At 45.2% G+C, this 22,145-nt stretch overlaps 1 protein-coding gene across 1 annotated transcript in view; it reads right to left on the reverse strand.

The window, feature by feature from the left end:
• The window catches only part of CDH13 (cadherin 13), a gene marked incomplete at both ends in the record, with an annotated part of 1,025,013 nt that extends 1,024,431 nt beyond the window's left edge, over nt 1-582 (reverse strand). The window contains one exon of the mRNA XM_079724018.1: nt 538-582. Within this exon, the coding sequence (XP_079580144.1) occupies nt 538-582 (45 nt within the window). The remainder of the gene's footprint in view (nt 1-537) is intronic.
• Between the last annotated feature and the right edge of the window lie 21,563 nt (nt 583-22,145).

Consider the following 22,145-nt stretch of genomic DNA (forward strand, 5'->3'; position numbering starts at 1 on the left):
GGGCTGCGGCGTTCGGCTGGCCCGAGGCGCCTTCCAGCGCGCCGCCGGGCTGGGCGAGGGGCCCCGGGCGCCCCGGGAAGTCGGCGATGCCAGGCCGGCCTCTCCAGCCCGGCAGCCCGCAATCCGGACCCGAGCTGCGCTTCCCCGATCGGCGCTGGGTTGGGGGAAACCACGACTCCTTGGAGTCGCTACCGGCTGAGTCTCCGATGCGTGAGCCTCCGGAGGAGGCTAATCAAAGTTACCCCACTTGATGTAGGCGAGAATGTCGCCCCTGCTTGCAAAAAAAAAAAGGACTCGGAGCTCTCTCCACATCTCCCGAACATATACACACACAACCCGGAGTGGGAAACCAGGCCCACCCCCTCGACCCCCAGGATCTCAGGGGCTGGGAATGACCTCCCTCCTGAGCCCCGAGCTGTCTTCGCCGCCGCGCCCGGAGTCCCCCGACCCCCCGAAAACCCCGTCGCCCAGCCCGCACCAGGCAATCGGAAGGCAGAAACGGGGAGCGGGGTGCGCCCAGCAGCCTCTCTTCCCTACCTGGGACAGGAGAACGCACAGGACGAGCGGAGTTGTCGGCTGCATTTTGCCCAACTAGAAGCGCCTGGCGGCGTTTTCATTCATGCACGCGGCTGCACTGAGCATATTTTCCGTGGGAGCCAGGCTTTGAGGAGAGGCTCTGCCTCGCCAGCCAGCCAACTTCCCAAATAGATCAGCGGCAGCATCACGAAAGCATTGGGTAGAGGCTGATGACCAGGACCAATGGCTTTACAAGACGGATTCCTTCATAAAGCTCCCTCGTTTTTGCATGGCAGATACGGGGCGAGCACCTCGCGCAGAGCGAGCCCCTCGGAGGAGGCGGCCCGCTCGCTTTTTTGGACTGTTGGGGCCCAGCCCCACAAATCACGCTGGGCAACGCCAGCTAATGCCACTTTTCCAAAGAATGGAATTCCATCGGGTACTGGCGGCCACTTCCAGCCCAGTGCAAAAGATTCTCTTTATTAAAATGTTAATAAGATCCACTTTATTTCCAATAAATCAAATAAAATGACCCCAGCAGTTCCAGCCCTTTCTACGCCAGGAAAGACTTGGCGGTAGATTTTTTTTTTTTTTCTTTTTCTTTCTTTTTTTTTTTTTTTTTTTTTCAGTGTGGCCCAAGTCATGATGGTGTTTGGTGTTTCCCTGCCATCTCACAAATCACAAAGATGACAGATCAATTCTAGCTTGCAGAAAAAAATCCACCAAGGGGCAATACATTTTATTAACTGCTCAGGTGAGAGTCTGACTGGCCGCCTACTCCAGAAATGTGCATCTGGCACCAAAGTTGAGGCCATGATTTGAGGAAACTTTTTTTCTCTCTCTCTGGATGTGTTCTTTTAGAAGCTTCTAGTTATCTCCAGGGATTGGGAACAGTAGTAACTACTGTTCAAGGGATTTTATAAGTGGGGTGCTATGGGAATGAGGGTAAGAGGGCTATCTAGGTCTAACTTTCCCAGTAGGAGTTTAAGAATATGCAGTAAAGACCTTACTTTCTCATTTCCATGCGGCCTCCTTCTAAAAAAATTTAAGGTGTTTTATAATAAAGGACAATTTTTCAATAGAATTTATGCAAGAAAAATAAAAAATCTGGGACAGGAGGAAAAATTCAGAAAACTGAAATACTAAACCCAAACGCTAACATATTTCCTCTGATTTGGATCTGAGCTTCCTGGTGGCCAAAGCAATAAGAGAAACATTTAAATTACATAGTTCTTGTAGATACAAGTATACAAATATCTTCTGACATAATTTCCCCAGCAGTAAATACTGGACTAACTGTATGATGTGACATCTAATATAGCAGGACACTGTGCAATGGACCATGCTGAGATCCAGTGGGTTGGGCTGTATTCCCAGCATCTGGCACAGGGCCTGAAACATGGAGACAATCATTAGTGTGTGTTAAACAGATGTCTAGACTTAATCAAGAAGTAGCAGAGGGTGGGGTGGGGCAAAAAGTCTGGAGCCACATTGCGTAAGCTTAACCCCCAGCTCTGCTACTGACTAGTAAGTTTCTCACTCCCTGTGCCTCTGTTTGACCACTGGTTAAATGAAAATATAAATTGTACTGAACTCACAAGCTTGTGGTGAGGATTAAGTGATAGAATAACCACTCATTAAATGTAAACTAATGCACTTTTAAAAATTCCTTCATTGTCAGCAGTTCGGTCATTGCATCTGATGAAGATGCAACGCCATCTGACCACCTGGCTGCATTAGCCAGCACTAGCCCAACAGATGGCAATGTTGGCCAAACAGCCCCCAGAAGAGCCCAGGAAAGGTGGATGCTGCTGCTTCTTCCAGTCTCTTCAGCTTTCCACTGTTCTCTTGCCTAGGTAGGCATCCACCTCTGAGTCTCTGAGAAGTGCAGGCAACGTTTGACAGATGATCTGACTGTCCCAGCTTGGAACCCATGTGTGTGGAGATCCATATCCACATTACCCACCATTAAGAGTAAAACAAGGTACTTTGAAGTCAGAGACTTCAGATCAAGGCACCCTGAAATACCCTAATTTTTCTCCATTCCAGGGTAGCAGCCATCTTGTCAATCAGGGGTCAACTGAGCTAAGCCCATGGATTTAGCAGACGTGGAGACAGAGAGAGAGCAGAGGACATCTTGGGAGATGATCAACCACGATAAGGGGTGAAGAGGGCAGTAAGATGATGTTCCAGCCACTTTTCCACAAGCAGCCACCTGGGTAGAGAAGCACTCCTAAAGGTATGTTGTGTCCAAGGCTGCCTTGTCTAAGGCGCAGAGCAGTATTATTGATTACTTTATAGTTCTGGCAGCTCTTCCTGTGGTCTTCCCATCCCACCTCCCTTACTGCCACTCACCAAATAGGTCCAGTTTTCCCCATTTTTTGCAGGGTTGCACTTGCTGGCCCCCTTGTGCTTGCCGTGGAGCCATGTGACTAGTTCTAGCAAATGAGCTGGGAGCAAAAGTGACAGGTGGAGCATTTAATCACCAATGTGAGACAGACTGGTTTCCCTGGAATAGGTGCTGAGATGGAAATTTGTGCAGGGGGCTTACTGGGGAGTGTTCTCACCACAACCACTGCAAGAGGGAGGAAAACAAGACTGGCAGAGGGTGAGGTGGATGACTTTGCAGTTGCAGCAGAGGACTCAGCCAATCCCAGGAGAGCTCTGAGGCTAGAGTGGCCCTTTAGAGATGAGCCTAACAGAGTCAGGGGGCTGTGCCTTAGTGCCCCCAGTGGGCCAGTTGTTGGCTGTTCCCAAGGGCAATATTCCAGTCTGACCTCAGCTTTGTCAGCTCTATAGAAAACTAAGGTGTGACCCATAACAGGTAACCAGAGGCTGTGATTCCCAGGCTGAAGATGACCTTGTGCACCTGACGGTACCAGTGAAGATGGATGTCGATTTGCCTGGCTGAAGTCCTGCTCACTCTATCTTCAGCCAGGACCTGCACAGGCATTTACCAAAGTCCTGGGCTTTTGTCCTGAACTGTTCTACTGGCTCCAGGCAACCTCACCTGATTTTAGATAAGTGTACCCAAAGGGCCAGTCTCCATTCCTTCCTACCTCAGACCCCACAGGTTGAATTATAGGGGCTGGGGGGAGTTAATTTCAAGAGTCTTCTTAGGCCCTGAGGCTCACCTCTAGAAACCCATGGAAGCTAGGAAGTCAAAAAGATTGGTCCACAAAATGAGACCTGGATTGGGATCTCTGGACTTTACTTATATTGGGCAAGTTGCTTTTACTCCCTAAACCTCAGTTTCTTCATCAATAAAATGGGAATAATAACATAACACTCCAAGGACTGTTGTAAAAATTGATGTTACTTTTCCCCTCTATCCCCTATTCCCCTCTACTCTCAGAGAACGTGCATCTTGCCAAAAACATAATATCAGGTTTTGTTCAACAAAGACAGGAGAAAAATCATTTCACTCCAATGATAAGAGGCTTCTGAAGAAGAAATCCATTTCTGTTTGTTTGTTTTGCCTTGTTTTCCCTTCAGCTCCCTAATGAGGGTCTTTTGGCTGATGTATTGATTGATGGTGGTAAGTAAATACTGAAGCTGAAAACCACCCCCTACCTACCCTGACTCTATCTCCTCCCACCCCAGCCCACACCAACCCCTGCCTGCTTCTGCAGCTTGCAGCTGTGGGCTCCCCAGAAGCTGTGTCTGCATTCAGACACATTCCAGGTTCACACTCCTTTTCTGGGCACATCATTCTGGCTTTGGTGCTGATGGAATCATCCAACAGTCAGCAGCTGTCTCCTGAGGTGCCAGGGATTGAGACTGCTTCCTCTCATTGACTGACATGATGAAGACCTCATTTCTGAGTGTGTGGAGGTGGCCATGTGGGTGAGTGCAGTGCTTGTGTGTTATGTGTACAAGTGCATGGGCGTGTGTATATGAAAAGGGGGCAACTGGTGTATCATCCAGCAGAGATAATTTGTTCAAATTTTGGTACCTCTGAATGTGCTGCTGTGATGAGGCATTTGAATAGACAGTAATAAACCAAATAGATGCCCTTACGAGATATAACACTTATCAGGTATGCCAGGAGCCCTTGGTAACTGGGATATATTGGGACAATGGGGAAGGAAGCCTATCCTATACAGCCTCATAACAGGCTGAAGCTGAAGCTATACCTCTCCCAGTGGGATAGCCTGATAAAAATACCCAGGATGATGACAATACACCACCTCACAACACCTGGCCACCAAAAAGGATCCCTGATTGCTCTTGAGCCATGAACCTGCTTTATCTTCTTCAAAGCCCTTTATGTTACTATAAATGGTCACTTGCATTACTGTCTCAATTATTCACTCCAACTTGTACCTATATCCTTTACACCTTGACTTTGGGTTTGGCCACACAAACCCAGTTATAAGCCAAGGCCCCAAGAGGCCCTGTGCATTTCACCTGGCTCTTGCTAGGGCCTCTGCCAATGAATGCCTTCAAAGGCACACTCATAGACTAGCTCACTGGTCAGAGGAGGAGAGATGAGCACCCCCATGGACCAAGAGACGCTTGAGCAAGCCTTGCAGAGCCCCACCCAGATCAGCTGGCCCACAGTTATATGAACTAAAAATAAATAATTGCTCTAAATTGGGGGATGGTTTGTTATTCAGCAATAGCTAACCAATAATTACATTGGCTTGTTTGTTGTCTGTCTATTCCTCTGGAATATAAGTCTCACATCTGTCTTTTGCTGCTGTGTGCTCAGCTTCTAGAACAGTGTCTGACACATAGTAGGTGCTCAAATGATTTTTGTTGAGAAGATGCATTAAATGGCTTCTGTACTGAAAATAGTGATATGAAACCCCCCTACATGTACTGCCCTATCAGAAATACTTTCTGATGGTGACAGTTCAGTCCTCCCACGTGGAAAGCATCCTATGACCTTGACAGTCTCCACTGCCACGTGGCCATCTAATTCAGCCTATGACAAGGCAACTTCTTCTTATGATAGTCTAGACCAGTATTAGACAAAATAAGAAACATTCCACAGAGACTAGTGTGAACAGGTAGGTGCTTGGGGATCTTTGGTGAAGGACACTTGGGGTGAGACATCCTTCTGAATTTCCTCAATGTATGAAGAGCCCAGACATCTAAATATTGGACAGAAAATACTCCTTTGGCTTTTGAGGTACTGCACTAATATAGTGTCCTCTGAATACATTTTAATACAATCATGACTTCCACACTAGCACAGAGAGAAAACAGGGAGTGACTTTTAGGCCATCTCAATTCAACTGGCCTAACTGTCTTTAGGACTCCAGTACCCCCTTGGTAGCAAAATTGGGCATTCAGACACCAATTTTATCCTGTGAAACAGAAGCTGTTAAAACCCCCCTCTAGGTGTCTCTCTTACCCAAAATTAGTGAGTGGGGTTATTTCTACGCAGAGAATCATCTCAGCACCAATATGGTAAAGCAGTGGTTTTCAAAGTGTGGCCCCTAGACTGGCAGCATCGTCACCACCTGGAAACTTGTTAGAAATGAAAATTCTCAGGCCTCACCCCAGAGCTTCTGATTCAAAAACTTGGGGTTAGAGTCCAGAAATCTCTGTTTTACAAGCTTTTCATATGCATAGTTTGAGAACCACTCCTCTAAAGAATTCTCCGGCACTCACTTACATAGATTCATACGTTCATTCAAGAAATATCATAAAGCGCCTACTGCATATTAGCCACTGAGCTGGGTAACAGGGAAAGAAATGAAAAAGCATGGTTTGTGTGCTTCAGAAAATATGACTCCTAGAGAGAAAGACATCACTCTATTACAACGTGCTGCAGGAGGTGCTGAGAGAGTCAAAGTAGACTCTATATGGGGTCTGCCATCCCTCTGGTCATTAGCCCCCCAGAGCTATATGGGGGGCTCAGGATGTCTTTAAGAAGAGACAAGGGCTCCACTGTCATTCGTTTCCACTGTTTGTCAAAACCATTATAGATCTCTACTTGACAGAAGTTGTATTTTTTGCATCTGTTGATGAGCAGCTAAATAATAGCAAAAGGTAGCTCAAATTCAACACCTCCCTCTAACTTAATTTGCAGTTTATTCTTCACAATCTCATCTAGATAAAATTGCAAATGGCAGTGTCTGTGTGGGGTGTGGGGTGGGGCAGGGTGAGCATTATTTAGAGTTGACAGGTAATGCTTAGTGTGCATTCAGTAAGATGCCTTCCAATGATGCCACGCCCTCCACATCCCCACCCACCACCTGTCTGTGGTCTCAAGCAGGGAACTGCTGAGCCAGAGCAAAAGGGAAATAAGGAAGAGGGGATGCTTGGGGGAGGGGCTCATGACCAGAGGGATGGCAGAAGACAAGTGTGGGCAGTTTGAGGGTCCAGATTAGGATCAGTTTAAATGTCAACATCTGGAGGTTGAGCCTTATCCTACTGGCAAAGGGAAATCATCCAAACTGCTTAAAGGGAAGATTCCACATCTCATTTACATTTTGGGAAGTTCACCTTGGCCACACTGGAGGATGGACTACATCAAGGCCATAACTGAGGAAGAGAGACTTCTTAGAAAACTATTGTACATACCATATAAAAGATAAGAGCCAGAACTCTTTTTCTTAGTTTTCTAAACAGTGAGTGGTATAGGAATATTACATGGCAATCTCTCCTGCTGCCTAGCAGTGTCTGGCACATAAAAGAAACTTATACAATAATAGACGAATGAAACATACTTATTAAATTACAGGAGATTCCTTTGAGCTCCGATTCTTCACCCTTCCCTGCATCTAATCCATGCCTCATTAATGGTGGAGTGAACTTCCTCATCTTTGACTTTGAGCTTGACCACATGGCTTGCTTTGGCTAACAGAATGAGGTGATGGTGGCAGTGTGCAGTTCTGAGCCTAGGTCTTAAGAGCTCTCCTGTGTTTCTGTTTGCTCTCTTAGACCTCTGCCATCTCCATGAAAAGAACATTCCTTGGCTATCCAACTGATCCAAGGAGGATGAGAAACAGGTGAAGTTGAGCCACCTCCACCCATCCACAGATCTGTAGTGAGAACTAGAGTCTAGCTTAGATTAGCCAAACCCCAACCTATGGATCCAAAGGAATCAATGTTTACTACTACATGCCACAGTATGTGGTTGTTTGTTATCCAGCAACAGCTGACTGATACATAAATGAACCCTCTTCTTGGGACTATGTACAGCTCAGGAAATGTGATAAAGGGTGAATACTTAAATAGAGCATAGACATTTACATGGTATGACCAATGTTTAATGCTTACCACAAATCCAAGCCCTTAATAATTTCTCTACTTATCAAATAGTCCTCTCCTTTCACTCACCTAATCCAAGTCAGCTGTCTCCTTGCAAAACACTAGGTTCCTGTCTGAATATTTACTGCAAAGCTACTGAATCTGTCTCTGGTTGTTTTTCTTATGCCAGCATAATTGTGAGGCCATCACTTAATAATTACTTAGGAAAATTTATTTACAATGCAAGGCAGATCCCTGAATGTTTGTAGTGGATAAATTTATTTACAATGTAATCCACATCTGCCAATGCCTCTAGTAGATAAAACTGTGCTGCTCCTATAAAAAGCAACACACCTGGTTAATGGTTTCTGTGGCCTTTTATGAATAGACCAAGGTCAGGGCCACCATAATGAGCTGAGGAAAGTTAATCTGTAGAAGCAAGTTAAGCACAGAAAACTACATTTTAATGATTCTAAATGTGTGACAGCTGCCAGAATTTAACCAAATGAGAACCAGAAAAGGCAAATCCAAGACTCTTTTGTTTCTTAGGCTGAGCTTTTATGGAGTTAAAATGGCCAGTGTGCCATTTCCACGTCAGGGATGACATCTGTCTTTCTCTCCCTTGAATACCCCTTGGCCACACATTGTATGGCTCTGAGTTGACATTCAGTAGACATGAGAGGGATGCGTCAATAAAACAGTGCAGGACCATAGGAGAGGTCCTGTTTAGCCTTACACATCTGCTGTTTGTCATACCTATAATTACTGCAGCAAACAAACAATCAAACAGTACACCTCTATTATCAGCATCCATCTCCTAGAGCAGTGGTTCTCAAACTGTTGTCCCCCTGTGTGTCCCCATTCAGTCCCAACACTCCACATGGAAATTTTGTCTATTGTTTCTATTGCATAAAACCCAAAAGGGAGTATGTCTTGAATTATAAAGTTCTCTCCTAACACATGACAGAAATTGGGAATTGGCCACAGCCCCCAAGGCCTTGCAAATGATGGAGAGTCTGCCTCCCTCTCCACGTTCATTCCATGGCCCCTGCCCCTTGCTCACTGTGCTCTGCTCTTCTCTCAATTGTCAAGCATATGCCAAGCTTCTCCCTACACTTGGGCCTTTGCACATTCTAGTCACTCTGTCTGGAATGTTCTTTCCTCTACTTCCAGGTAATTCATCCTCCCAGAATCTGCTTATATGTCACCTCCTCAGAGGAGAAGCCATCCCTCACCAGTTCACTCTTTATTTAGCTCATTTCCTTATTTGTTTCCTTCAAGGCATTTGCCATCCTTTGTCATTATTTTATTTATTGTTTGCCTCTTCTTATGTTTGTTTCCCTCACTAGAGTATGAGTTTCATGGTGGCAACTAAATATCTGTTTATTAATCATTATACTCCAGGACCTAGAACCAGGCCTGGTCCATGACAGGCACTCAATAATCTTTTTCTTTTCTTTTCTTTTCTTTTTTTTTTTTTTTTTGCGGTATGCGGGCCTCTCACTGTTGTGGCCTCTCCCGTTGCGGAGCACAGGCTCCGGACGCGCAGGCTCAGTGGCCATGGCTCACGGGCCCAGCCGCTCCGCGGCAAATGGGATCCTCCCAGACCGGGGCACGAACCCGTATCCCCTGCATCGGCAGGCAGACTCTCAACCACTGTGCCACCAGGGAGGCCCTTTTCTTTTCTTTTTTGAATAAATGAATGAACAGATGATATTATGGCCAATGAGATTAGATGGACCAGTGGATCTCTAGATGCATTAATCTTGTTAGGAATACCAAGTAATGGTCCAATGGCTGATGACTGCAGAACACTGCCAGAGAACCACCGTGCAAAAATGTGGTCAGGATTAAGTGTGCACACCTCAAAGCCTTATGTTATATAAAACATGAGATCAAGGGTCCGGGGGCCCTGTGAGTGAGCCAAGTAAACTACTGTCTATTTTCTTTGCCAAGACCAAGCTCATATGGACTCCGGGGCATACCCTAGGTGAACTAAGGACCCAGTTTTCCCAAGGTGAATCAGGAGAGGCTGAGGGGGCAGGGGTGCACCTGAGGGAGACGTGGTAGAGTATTTTCAACACTATTTTCTCTTACTTGACAGTTCAGGAATTCATCTAAAGCCTTTTCAAAGTGCCAGGTTCTTGTTCATGTAATGAATCTATCGATTCACTTGTTGTCCCCAGGAGACTCTGAAGACCATAGAATGTCAAGAGAGAAGACAAAGAATTCTCACTGCTTGTCATGGAGCCTTAAGGGTGAAGAGGCGGGTCTTGACATATTCCCAGAAGATGCTCATGACCCAGTTATTATTCTTTGGGGGTTAAATGGTTATTTATTTTAGGACTTCCCTACTTTATTGCTCCCAGCTAACTTGCCTTCCGTGCCCGTAAATCATCCCTCTCTTTACATAGAAAGTAGAATAGGAAACAACTACTTATTCATTTCTTTGTTCATTCACTCATTCGGCAATTGTTTTTATAATAATCAACAAGATACAGTAAAAAAAAAAAAAAAAAAAAGGAGTATTTTTCTGGAATCAAACTAAGTAGTTGATCCCTAGATTGCCGGACTCCTCCAACTCCCCAGTCTGACTTTCATACTGTTGCCAGAGTAATTTTTAATTGGAGCAGTAAGTATCAAGTATCTACCATAATCCAGGCATTATTTTACTTAGCAGTGAATAACAGCAACTTTGTTCCTGGCTTTTGTTCTTGTATCTGTTCTTGATATATATATAAAACCTTCAGCGGCTCCCCATTGCCTTTAATTCCAAATCCCTAACTTGGCATTCAGTGTCATACATAAAGATTCTACATGGCTGCTCTGCTTTATCTCCCACAACAAAGCTCAAGCACCAGCCATACAGAACATTCTAGCATTCACCTCACCTCATGCAAGGCTACTTCATTCCACAGGAGCTCTGAACATGCTGCTTTCTTGGATTTCTCTTTTGCAGGCCTAGATCTCACAGCTCATCATTATGTACCAATCACCTCACATGCCACTTCCTCCAGGAAGTCACCCCTGATCCATCCAGGCTGAGTTAACTGCACTTAGAACATGTCATTATTAATTTACTGGGGTCCCTCCCTGGACTATCAGCTGCTTAAGGTAAGAAACCAAGTCTTATTCTCAACGACATCCTCAATAAGCCCAGTGCCAAGCAGACATAAGACTTCAAAATAATATCTATGCACTGATACACACACATGATAAATAATCATGAGAGCTGTGATCTTTATTAAGTGCCAAGCACTTTTCCAAGTACTTCACACTCATGTTTTTCTCACTGAATCCTGGCCAGCTCCTTATGAAGTATGATTATCCCCTTTTACTGGTGACCGGTGACAGACAAACCTGCGCTGGGCGGTAGAAGAAAAAGCACTAACCTGGGAGTCCAAGCATCCGAGTCCTAAGCCAGTCTTTACAGCCTACTTGTGCCTTAGCAGAGAACAGGTCAGTATTCTCAAAGACTCAGTTTCCTTGCTTGTTAATAAGCATGGCCTTTGGAGTCAGACACCCAAGGTTTAAGTTCCACTCTGTCACTTTCTAGAACAGGCCTTAGGTGAGCTACTTAACTCATCACCATTGAGCTCTTGCCATCTGCCAAGTTCTGAGCTATGTGGTGGGAATAATTACAGAAATAAAAGTAACATTAATTGAGAATTGTTTTATTTAAAATTTTACTATTTTATTATTTATTATCTATTTGAAATATATTTTATTTTATTTTTTATTTAATTGTTTATAACTATAATTAATAGCTAACTTTCATCGATAATAGTGATAATTCACTGGTCTAAGCACTCTTTATGTGTCAGATTATTTAATATTTATGACAATTTTAAGAGGCTGGTTCTATTTCTAGCTCCTACTTAATCCAAATGAGTAAACTAAGGCACACAAATAGTGGACAAAGGGCTTGAATCTGGACCCCTCAACTACAGAGCCTAATCTCTTGACCAGCTCACCATGTGCCTCTCTTTGTATGTTAATAAAAAGACAGACCCGCCTCTCGCCTTGCATAACTGCTAACTCCTCTCAAATCTCAGATGCCTCTTAAGCAAAAGGGGCTGCTGACAGTTTCTACATCACAGATTGCTGTACAATTAAATGATCTGACTCATGTAAAACACCTACTGACCACTTTTATGAGTGGGTTGGACTAGCTCTTCCATAGATCATCCCTTCCAATCCTCGTGTTCTATGAAATCAACCAGAACTTAAGGACCTCACACACCACCCAGCAGTTTTAGGAGAAGACAGTGGTCATCAGGGTTTGGAATCAGCCCACCCTCCCCCAGGGCGGAACTGGGCACCTGTACAGTTTATGGGACTGTCCACTGAACTGAAGTTTCTAAATATTTCAGTCTCCGCCAATTCTGTGGCATCTAAGACTGGGTATACATGAACAGTGGTAACCTGTCACAAGATGGTAAAATTCTCACCGATTCCATACAGCCACCACCGAAGAGCTCTAGCTCTAGGGCCTGGCCACATGGTTTCACTGCCCTCAAGATGGAAAGAACCAGACAACCAGATTGCACGGCCTTGGTTGGATCCTCCCCATCTCTCAGTTACATCAATCATAGATTCCTCATGGCCAGTAACCTTGGTGGGTACCCAGGTGTCTTGGAGGAGAGAGTACACCATACAAAGCAACAATGTCACTAGCAGGCACTTACCCTGGGTATCTTACAGATATTCCACTCCTCAGTCCTTAGAAAGTTCATATCACTATCATTATCATAAAACACCACCACTACGCTCACAATTTATGAAAGTTTGGGTGGGTAGCCCATTATTACTAAGAGTTAATCAAGAACATAGAGTGCACAGGATAATAACTCATTCATTCTTTCATTTATCCATTCATTCCCTCAACCATTAAGAAGTATTGATTGTGTCCCTTTCCTGTGCCAAGCACTGTTCCAGGAAATAGAGCTAGAATACAGTCGTGAACAAAACAGACAAAAGCCCCAGACAAGGAACTTGAATTCTAGTGTGGTGGGCGGTGGGGTGAGAAAAATGTGAGATAAGATAAATAGTGACAAGAGTTCTGGTGAAATACAGGCAGGAAAGGAGGAGAGAGCACATGGGAAGAGACTTAGAATTCCATAACTGCCAATGTTTTTTTTCATAATTACTCTGTGCTGGGCATCATTCTAAGCATTTTACATGTATGCACTCATTGAGTCCTTCCGGCCACCCTAGGAGGTAAGTCCTATTATTAGGATCTCGTTAGAGATGAAACAATGAGGCACAGAGAGGTTCGAGGCTTTACTTACCCAGGGACCCATAGCCAACAGGGGCAGAGCCAGGACTTGATCCCTAGCGGTCTGGTTTAAGTTACTCCCTTAGCCAACCAAGGTGTGCAGCAGCCTCAGTACAGGATAGCTGGTCTAGACTCCTTTAGATGCATGTTTGGGGGGCCCCTTCTCTTGTCTCTGCTCCCTTCTTCCTTTCCTCTGCCCCTCTTTCCTTCTTCCTCTCAGGCTTCCAGGTTCATCCAGTTACTGGAGTCCCATGAGTCCCACCCTCCTCCCTAACCCATGTCCCGCAGTGCTGCCCTGCCCTTGGATCTTCACCTCTAGAGTGGGACACCTATAAACCAACCAATGTCTTCTCGCAGCTGTCCGTCCACCAGGGCTGAGAATGAGGGTGGGTGAAGAGGGTTAGAGTGGCAGAGAATCCCATCCTGCCACCATCCCCATTTTTCAGATGGAAATACTGACTGCAAAAATAACTAAAGGAGCTGAGTTGGGATTTGAATTCAGGGCTATTTGACCCTGAAGCTCTTATCCACTAGACTTTACTGTTAATTTCAAAGACCAGGTCTGCGCCGGGCAGAAAATAGATGCTTAATTAAGTACCGGTTTGAAGAATGCAGGGACAGATGGATTTGTGAATACACAGGCCCAAAGAAACGGGCAGATGTGCACAGGCATGAGAAGCAAATAAAACAATAAAGGCATGTGCATGGAAGTGCAGCAAGGACCAGCACACTCTGGTTGATAAGCAGCTTTGGAAATACCCAGAACAAAACAGTCTTCATAAGTATTGCTGTAAATACAAGTGTGCAATCTCCTAGCCAGGCAAACCTAACCTGTTTTTCAACTGCAGTTTTACAGGAGTCTCTTGCATGCTTTTTTCCTTTTATACACAAGGACAGGTGTGTTTAGGGGGACATGATTTGGGACAGGCACCTGGTCAGCTGAGACCAGCACCTGAGGCGGGAAGAAGGCACCCTTGGGAGAAGCAGAAACGCCAAGGTGACGGGAGAGGGACCTGTGCAGCTAATCCCTCACACCGTGACTTTACCATCTTCTAGTCGCCTAATAGCAGGGCACATAATTGGCAGAAAAGATTGTCCTGCCCTTTACACGTGTGTCTGCAATTACTTTTCGAACTGGGGCGGTAAGTGGCATGATTGGTTTCCTTGTGCCGACGCAGCCACTTCTCGGCGACGGGGCCTTTCTCCTGAAGCTGTGGCGGGCGCCACAGGTCACGGGCACAACAGCTCCCGGCAAATGATCCCCGAGGAGTAAACCCCCAGCTCCTTGCTAGGATCTGACCTCATCCGCGGCCTCCCTCCTTCACACATTCTGCTTCACGCTGGCTTCCTTGCTGTGCTACATCACCCCAGCTTGCTCCTGTCTCTGTGTTTGCATTTGCCACACCCTCTGCCCGTTTCTTCTTGTGCTTTCTTTAGGTCTGGCCTCACAGGTCACCTGCTCAGGGAAGCCTTCCATGATCACCCTTATTTAAAATCTCTCTCTCCTACTCCGTAGGCCCAGGTCACACCTCTCATTCCTGTTCTTCATATCACATACCACAGCATGATGCCATATCTTGCCTGTGTCTGCTTACATGTTTATTGTCTGTTCCTAGCTGGAATGGAAACTCTATGACGGAGGCCTCTGACCTGATCGTCACTGCATCCTCAGTGTCCAAAAGGAAGCCTACAACAGCGTGAGCATGCAAAAAATACTAGTGAAAGGAGTGACTGGACAGTGAGTGGATCCAACACTGCAAATGCTCCACGTGCCATGCCATGGGGTGTGCGCTTTATGAGTACAGTGAAAGGCATTTGAGTGAAAGTAGAGAGCATGCGGGCTTCCCTGGTGGCGCAGTGGTTGAGAGTCTGCCTGCCGATGCAGGGGACGTGGGTTCGTGCCCCGATCTGGGAAGATCCCACATGCCGCGGAGCGGCTGGGCCCGTGAGCCATGGCTGCTGAGCCTGCGCGTCCGGAGCCTGTGCTCCGCAACGGGAGAGGTCACAACAGTGAGAGGCCCGCGTACCGCAAAAAAAAAAAAAAAAAAGAAAGTAGAGAGCATGCATTCTGGAGACCCGTAGGCCCGGGTTTACACCCAAGTTCTGTCCTTCAAGAGGTTCTGGCCAGTCCTCTTGCACCGATCTGAGCCCCAGTTTCATCATCAGCAAATTGGGAAGGAAAATAGTAGCTCTCTCACTCAATTGTTGCTTGAATTAAATGAGGCAATGCTTGTACAGCATATTATCCTGTACCTGGCATATAAATGATTACAGCAATTCAATAAATAGTAATACATACTGGTATTTCTATTCATACAATGAGGATGGAAAAAGAAAGGGGCATACATGTTAGCTGAGTACCGGCTACATGGCTGGTATCCCTCCAGCTAATTTTGCCGGCCTGAACTTACTCCCCCACAGCTGTCTTCTGAAATAGGCAGGACTACCCCTGGTTTCTAGATGAGGAAACAGAGGCACCTCAAAACCAAATGGTTTGCCCAGTATCTCCAGTTCCTAAGTGACATATCCAGACCTCAAAGCCAGGTTCTCTGCTTTTTCATCACACCAGGTTGCTTCTCTTAAAAATAAAAACAGATCACAGAAAACCAACAGGACATGGACACAAGCAGCCCCAGGGCACAGAAAATTTAGTTTAAGACTCAGTTTAAATTCTCCCTAGTCCTCCTCCATGACAGCTCCAATGGAGAAGGATTGCCCTTGGTTAGCACTGCCAGATAAAATGCAGGATGCTTAGTTAAATTTGCATTTCAGATAAACAAAAAATGATTTTTTAGTATATAACAATTATTGCATACTTAATGATAGTTTTCTCTCCCTCCCATTTCTCTTTCTACCACCTTCCTCCTTCCTTCCTCCTTTCGTTTCTCTCTCCCTCTCTCTCTCTCTCTTTTATTTTTTTGGTTAATCTGGCAAGTGTATAGCCTTGTATTTCTTACAGTCCCTCAAGGTGTGCATGTTTGTGAGCTAACCAGTGCTCCCCACCAGGGCAGAAGTTTGTAGAAGACATTTCAGAGTGTCTGTCCACTTCGTGGCCCTCTTATTTGATAATGACCCTACCCCACACACAAGGGTAGGCCCGCACCACCATGCTACCTGCCTGCCTGGAAAGGATCCCAAACCACTCTTACCAATCCAATTCTCTCTCTTGAGAATTTGAACCAAGAAAGTGGAAGATGGAGCTAAGTCAAGGAACCATGAAACAGTCCAATAAATTTCTCTTTCTTTCCTCTTTCGTTTATTCGTTTTGCTTCTGCTTTGGTTTGCTTATTTTGTTTCAAGTGGGATTTTGGCTCTTATAATCAAATCACTCTTGACTAGGCCATACCTCTCTTGTGGTCATTTTATTTTCCCAGAAGAGATATAAAATGACCCCTATTTTTGAGTGCCTGGATGAAGATATTATTGCCTTTTAAAATTTCTCTAATGTTATGTATTTCCTCAATTGGTTACATTTTATTTTAAATCAGAAAAAATACTATCCAGAGGCCCATCTTATGGAAAAGGTAACATGATTTAATGTCTTGAAAATAACGGTAATTCTAAGTGTCATCAGTATTGATGAGCACCCTCCATCCAGTCTTCACACACCATCTGGATGGCACAGGCACATAAATGGAAAGGGGAGGAAAACTGCCTTCTCTGAAGGAAAGTGAAAACCCCACCCTACGCTTCCTGTATGGGGTGGATCTCTCATGGCAAAGGCCAGACTCCTTCGTTGCCTGGCATCTGTGGCCTCATCCTGGTCTAGTCAATGGATTTCTTTATACACCCAGGAGCAGGGAAGCACTAAAGTTTTCCCCCAAATTTTGGAAAGTAAATCGGAGAATTCCAGGCAGAGCAGGGAACTGCTTATCCCAGTCATAGAGGCTTAAGTCCCTCTAAAAATATCTGAGCAGCTGTGTCTGTAACAACTGTAAAGTGCTTCTCACTTGGCCTCCCGTCCTGGCCCTGGCCACCCCAGCTCTGCCAAGCTCCTGACCCTTATGGTCTGGCTTTTATTTCTGTCCTCATGCTGATGACAGTCCACAGTTAACTGAACTTCATGTCACATATTCTGAAACTGAAAAATCTCAACTAACAAGACAGCTGGAGTGTTTTACTCTGCTCGATCCCCACCATGACCCCTTTATAGATCTTCAAAGCCTTACTCTCTTGGAAAAATGCTAGAGCCCATTTAGAGACCCTGCATGTTTTATTGGACAAATATAGTGACTTCTTTCAAAGATAAGCTATCTGTATGTTTTTCAAAAGCCTTTTTGAAGTTTGCTAACTTATAGCAAGGACCACCTTCCTCTCCTCTGCTGAGCATCACAAGACTTCATCTTTCCCCCACAGATGTCACAAGATCCCTCCTCCCCTGATGACCACAAGGCAACGGCCATAGGGACCTTTGGTTGTACTCATGGATAGTTTTTAAGCCTGGAACTTTATGTATTAAGGATCTGGGGTGTGGAAGTGCCAGGCCTCCAAATGGTGAGTATTCTCCTCTTTGCTTCCTACAGTGTGATTCTCATAAACTACAAAGTTTTCTTTAAAAAAAAAAATCCCAGTCTTTTTGTTTCCTTGCTTTTTTACTCTGTAGATTAAAAGCGAAAATTGGCTTCTGTAGTTTTGACCACATCTGCCTGCCACCAAGTTCATACCCCTGTATTAGTTACCTATTGCTGCCCCAAAACGCAGTGGCTGAAAATAACAGTAAACATTTGTTATCACTCAGAGTTTCTTTGGGTCAGGAATTCAGGAGCAGCTTAGCTGGAAAATTCTAACTTGAGGTACTCTATTAGAGCCAAGAGATTGACCAGGCCTACAGTCATCTGAAGGCTTGACAGGGGTTGGAGAACCTTCTTTCAAAGTGGATCCCTCATGTGGCTGGCAAACTCATGCTCACTGTTGGCAGGAGGCCCCAGCTCTTCTTCACCTAGTCCTTTGAGTTTCCTCATGTCATGGTGACTGGCTTCCCCCAGAAGGAGAGATCCAAGAGGCCAGGGTGGAAGCTGCAATGCCTTTTATGACCTAGCCTCAGAAGTCACACACTGTAACCACTGCCCTACTTGATTGGCCCTCTGAGTCCTCGTGGGAGGAGATGACACAAGGGTGTGAATACCTAGAGCTCAGGATCACTGGGCTCATCACGGAGGCCAGATCCCACATTTACCATCCGACCCTTCCCTCCTCTCTCTGCTTCTGGTCACCACTTCACCAATGCTGTTTTAAGTCCCTGGATGTCCATACAAGGATTTATCCACCTGGCTGGACCCTTACCTATCATGCCTGCTGAAGTTGCCAATATTTAAAATTATTAAAAATGTCATTATTTATCAGAGCAAAGTTTTTCTCTTAAATATAAAATAGAGAATCAGTGAGAGCCACATTGGCACCAGCATATGAGAGAAAAGATGGGACTGCATTGGTGGACAAGAAGTTCAGGTAGTCTGAAGGAAAACACGATTGACAAAAACAGACCAAAAAACGATCATTGCAATTCTGGGTTGTATTAATAGCTCTAGAGTATGTTTCTTAAATGAGGTGACATTCTTACTGATGACTGAAATTTGAGCTTAAGTCTTGTAACATATCAGGAGGGGCTTTGAAAACCCAAAGTAGGTTCAGAGATGAGGGAACAGGGGTGAAATCCAAACTGAAAGCATAATAAAGATGCCAAGCATTTTACAATCTTTGCTATGGTCAGACTGTTTGTGCTTCCCCCACCAAAATCCATATATTACATCTTAATGCCCAAGGTAATGGTATTAGGAGGTGGAGCCTTTGAGTGGAACCCTCACAAATGAGATTAGTGTTCTTATGAAAGAAATCTGGGCTTCCCTGGTGGTGCAGTGGTTGAGAATCCGCCTGCCAATGCGGGGGACGCAGGTTCGAGCCCTAGCCCTGGACCGGGAAGATCTCACATGCCACGGAGCAACTAAGCCCGTGCGCCACAACTTCTGAGCCTGCATTCTAGGCCCACGTGCCACAACTACTGAAGCCTGCACGCCTAGAGCCCGTGCTCCGCAACAAGAGAAGCCACCGCAATGAGAAGCCCGGGCACCGCAATGAAGAGTAGCCCCTGCTCGCCGCAACTAGAGAAAGCCCGCAGCAATGGAGACCCAACACAGACAAAACTAAATAAATAAATTTATATATTAAAAAAAAAGAGTTTGCAAAAATACTACAACTATAATTGTTGCAGGCAAAAAAAAAAAAAAGAAATGTCACAGGGCTCCCTCACCACTGTGACCCAGAGGAGGGTCCACACCACACCTAACCATGCTGGTCCCTGATCTTGGGCTTCCAGCCTCCAGAGCTGTGAGAAATTAATTTCTATTGTTTGTAGATCTCTTGGTCTGTGGCAGTTTGTTACAGCAGCCTGAATGGACTAAAACAATCATTATCCCCAGTGCATTGTCTGACCTGTTTTCTTATCATCCATCACTTCCCTCAGTCTTCCCTTCCCACATTATCCAACTTTTATCTCACCTTAGATTCCCCCATCAATAGCCTTTCACCAGGCCTACCCAACCCTCATAGCTTCCTTCACTTTTTCCCTCTCAACACCCCACAATGGGCCCACCCTGCCCCAGCAGACTCAAAGATAATGGCAATGGCAACACTGCTCTCAGGCATAGCACTTTACAGTTTACCAAGTGCTTCCACATCTGTCTATTATCCCATCAAGTCAGGCTAGCCTTGGTCTCTGGAGCCCCACAGGAAAGCAACCAGTGGTAGGCACTTCAGGGTGCATGGAGCGGCCTATATTTCTTCCTTAATCCAAGTAAGAATATTTTAACATGTATAGCTGTGCAAGCTCATGAAGCAGGAACAAGTTTATAGGTTCAGTTGCGGTTTACAGCCCAGAAAGCTTCAGTCACACAGCCACGGTTTCCCAGCATGTTGCTGGCAAAGCCAGAACCAGTAACCGGAGTACTGGGACACCCAGTGTTTTTCCCCCTCTGCACCATTACAAAAAAGTCCTCCTCCGGGTTGGGGTGGAGGACATGGGAGCACGGCAGGAAAGTGCTTTCTGCTGTCGCAGCACGGAGCTCGGTGGTGGCACCCCTCGCAGGCTCCACAGAGCTGAACACAATAACGGTTTGCACTTATCAGTCCCCATTCATCTCCCCGTCCCCCTGTGACATTCATTATCGAAAAAACAAGCACAAGGAAGGGCAGGAGTTAGAATCAGAAGAATGCACAGGCGCCCTTTGCTGCCTTTAGAGGCTTTCTTTTCCATTTCTAATAAACTCTGTTAAAAGCCTGTGCCTGGGAGTGTAAAAACGTGGAGCAGGAGGAACAAAGCAAACAGCTATTTTATTTGTGTGACAAAGGCTCATGGGAGAAGCTGGCTTTGGCATAACAACGCAGCTCTTCTCCTCAATGTTACATGAGTGAGCGAATTCAAAGGAGCTTACAGGAAAGACACAGGAGATTATTTGGAGCCTGGGAAGGTTTAGGGAGCAGAATCTGACAGGCACTATCAGAGCTGGGGGCTGAGAGGGGTAACAAGGGGTTTCCAAATTTAAGCACAGCAAAGCATAGCCCCCTACCCCCAGAGACTCAGAACAGAGGGCAAGAGGGCAACAGGAGGTTGCCAGAGGAAGCAGCTTAGAAAATTACCCTAAATTCTTGGCTTCCCAGGAAAAACTAGAAGCGGCTTTGTCCTTCTCCACCCCCACAATGCCAATCTTTGCAGAGGGCAGGCAACTGGGGGTCAGCAGTAAAAAACAAACAAACAAACAAAAAGGCCTGGTCTACCAACCTGGAGGAGGAGAAGAGGGGAAGGTCACAAAGACTTGCCTGCTGCATCACTGGGTCCTCAGACCCTAGGGCATCACCCAGAAAGGCCTCCTGAGTGTCTACTTCTGCTCACTCCATTCCTTCTCTTCAAGCCTGCAAAGAAGACCCCAGGTCGACAGAGCCACAGGAGAGACCCAGGTCTCAGTTAAGATGTGTAAGTTAGCAATTCTCAAAGTTAATGAGCCACCTGGGAACTGGGCAAAATGCAAGTTCAGTGGATCCAAAGAGGAGCCTGAGATTCTGCATTTCTAACAAGCTCCCAAGTGTTGCTGCTACTGCTGTCCACAGACCACACTTTGAGTAGCAAAGACATAAGCTTAAGTTTTCAAACTGGATTTGGTTGATAATGGTTAATCGTTAGAAATGGTCAATATGATTATACTACCATCCTTACCATCTCGTCATCATAAGTAACTAAAACACTGGTTTCAAAACTGAGTTGTATGCTTGCAGATGACATGATACTAGACATAGAGAATCCGAAAGATGCTACGAGAAAACTACTAGAGCTATCAATTAATTTGGTAAAGTAGCAGGATACAAAATTAATGCACAGAAATCTCTTACATTCCTATACACTAACGATGAAAATCCTGAAAGAGAAATTAAGGGAACACTCCCATTTACCACTGCAACAAAAAGAATAAAATATCTAGGAATAAGCCTACCTAAGGAGACTAAAGACCTGCATGCAATAAAACTATAAGACACTGATGAAAGAAATTAAAGATGATACAAACAGATGGAGAGATACACCATGTTCCTGGATTGGAAGAATCAACATTGTGAAAATGACTATACCCAAAGCAATCTACAGACTCAATAGAATCCCTGTCGAACTACCAGTGGCATTTTTCACAGAACTAGAACAAAAAATTGCACAATTTGTATGGAAACACAAAAGACCCCGAATAGCCAGAGCAATCTTGAGAAAGAAAAACAGAGCTGGAGGAATCAGGCTCCCTGACTTCAGACTATACTACAAAGCTACAGTAATCAAGACAGTATGGTACTGGCACAAAAACAGAAATATAGATCAATGGAACAGGACAGAAAGCCCAGAGATAAACCCATGCACACATGGTCACCTTATTTTTGATAAAGGAGGCAAGAATATACAATGGAGAAAAGACAGCCTCTTCAATAAATGGTGCTGCGAGAACTGGACAGCTACATGTAAAAGAATGAAATTAGAACACTCACTAACACCACACACAAAAATAAACTCAAAATGGATTAAAGACCTAAATGTAAGGCCAGACACCATAAAACTCTTAGAGGAAAACACAGGAAGAACACTCTAGGACATAAATCACAGCAAGATCCTTTTTGA

Source organism: Hyperoodon ampullatus, assembly GCF_949752795.1.
Source record: "Hyperoodon ampullatus genome assembly, chromosome: 18".
In the NCBI taxonomy this organism is placed as follows: Eukaryota; Metazoa; Chordata; class Mammalia; order Artiodactyla; family Ziphiidae; genus Hyperoodon; species Hyperoodon ampullatus.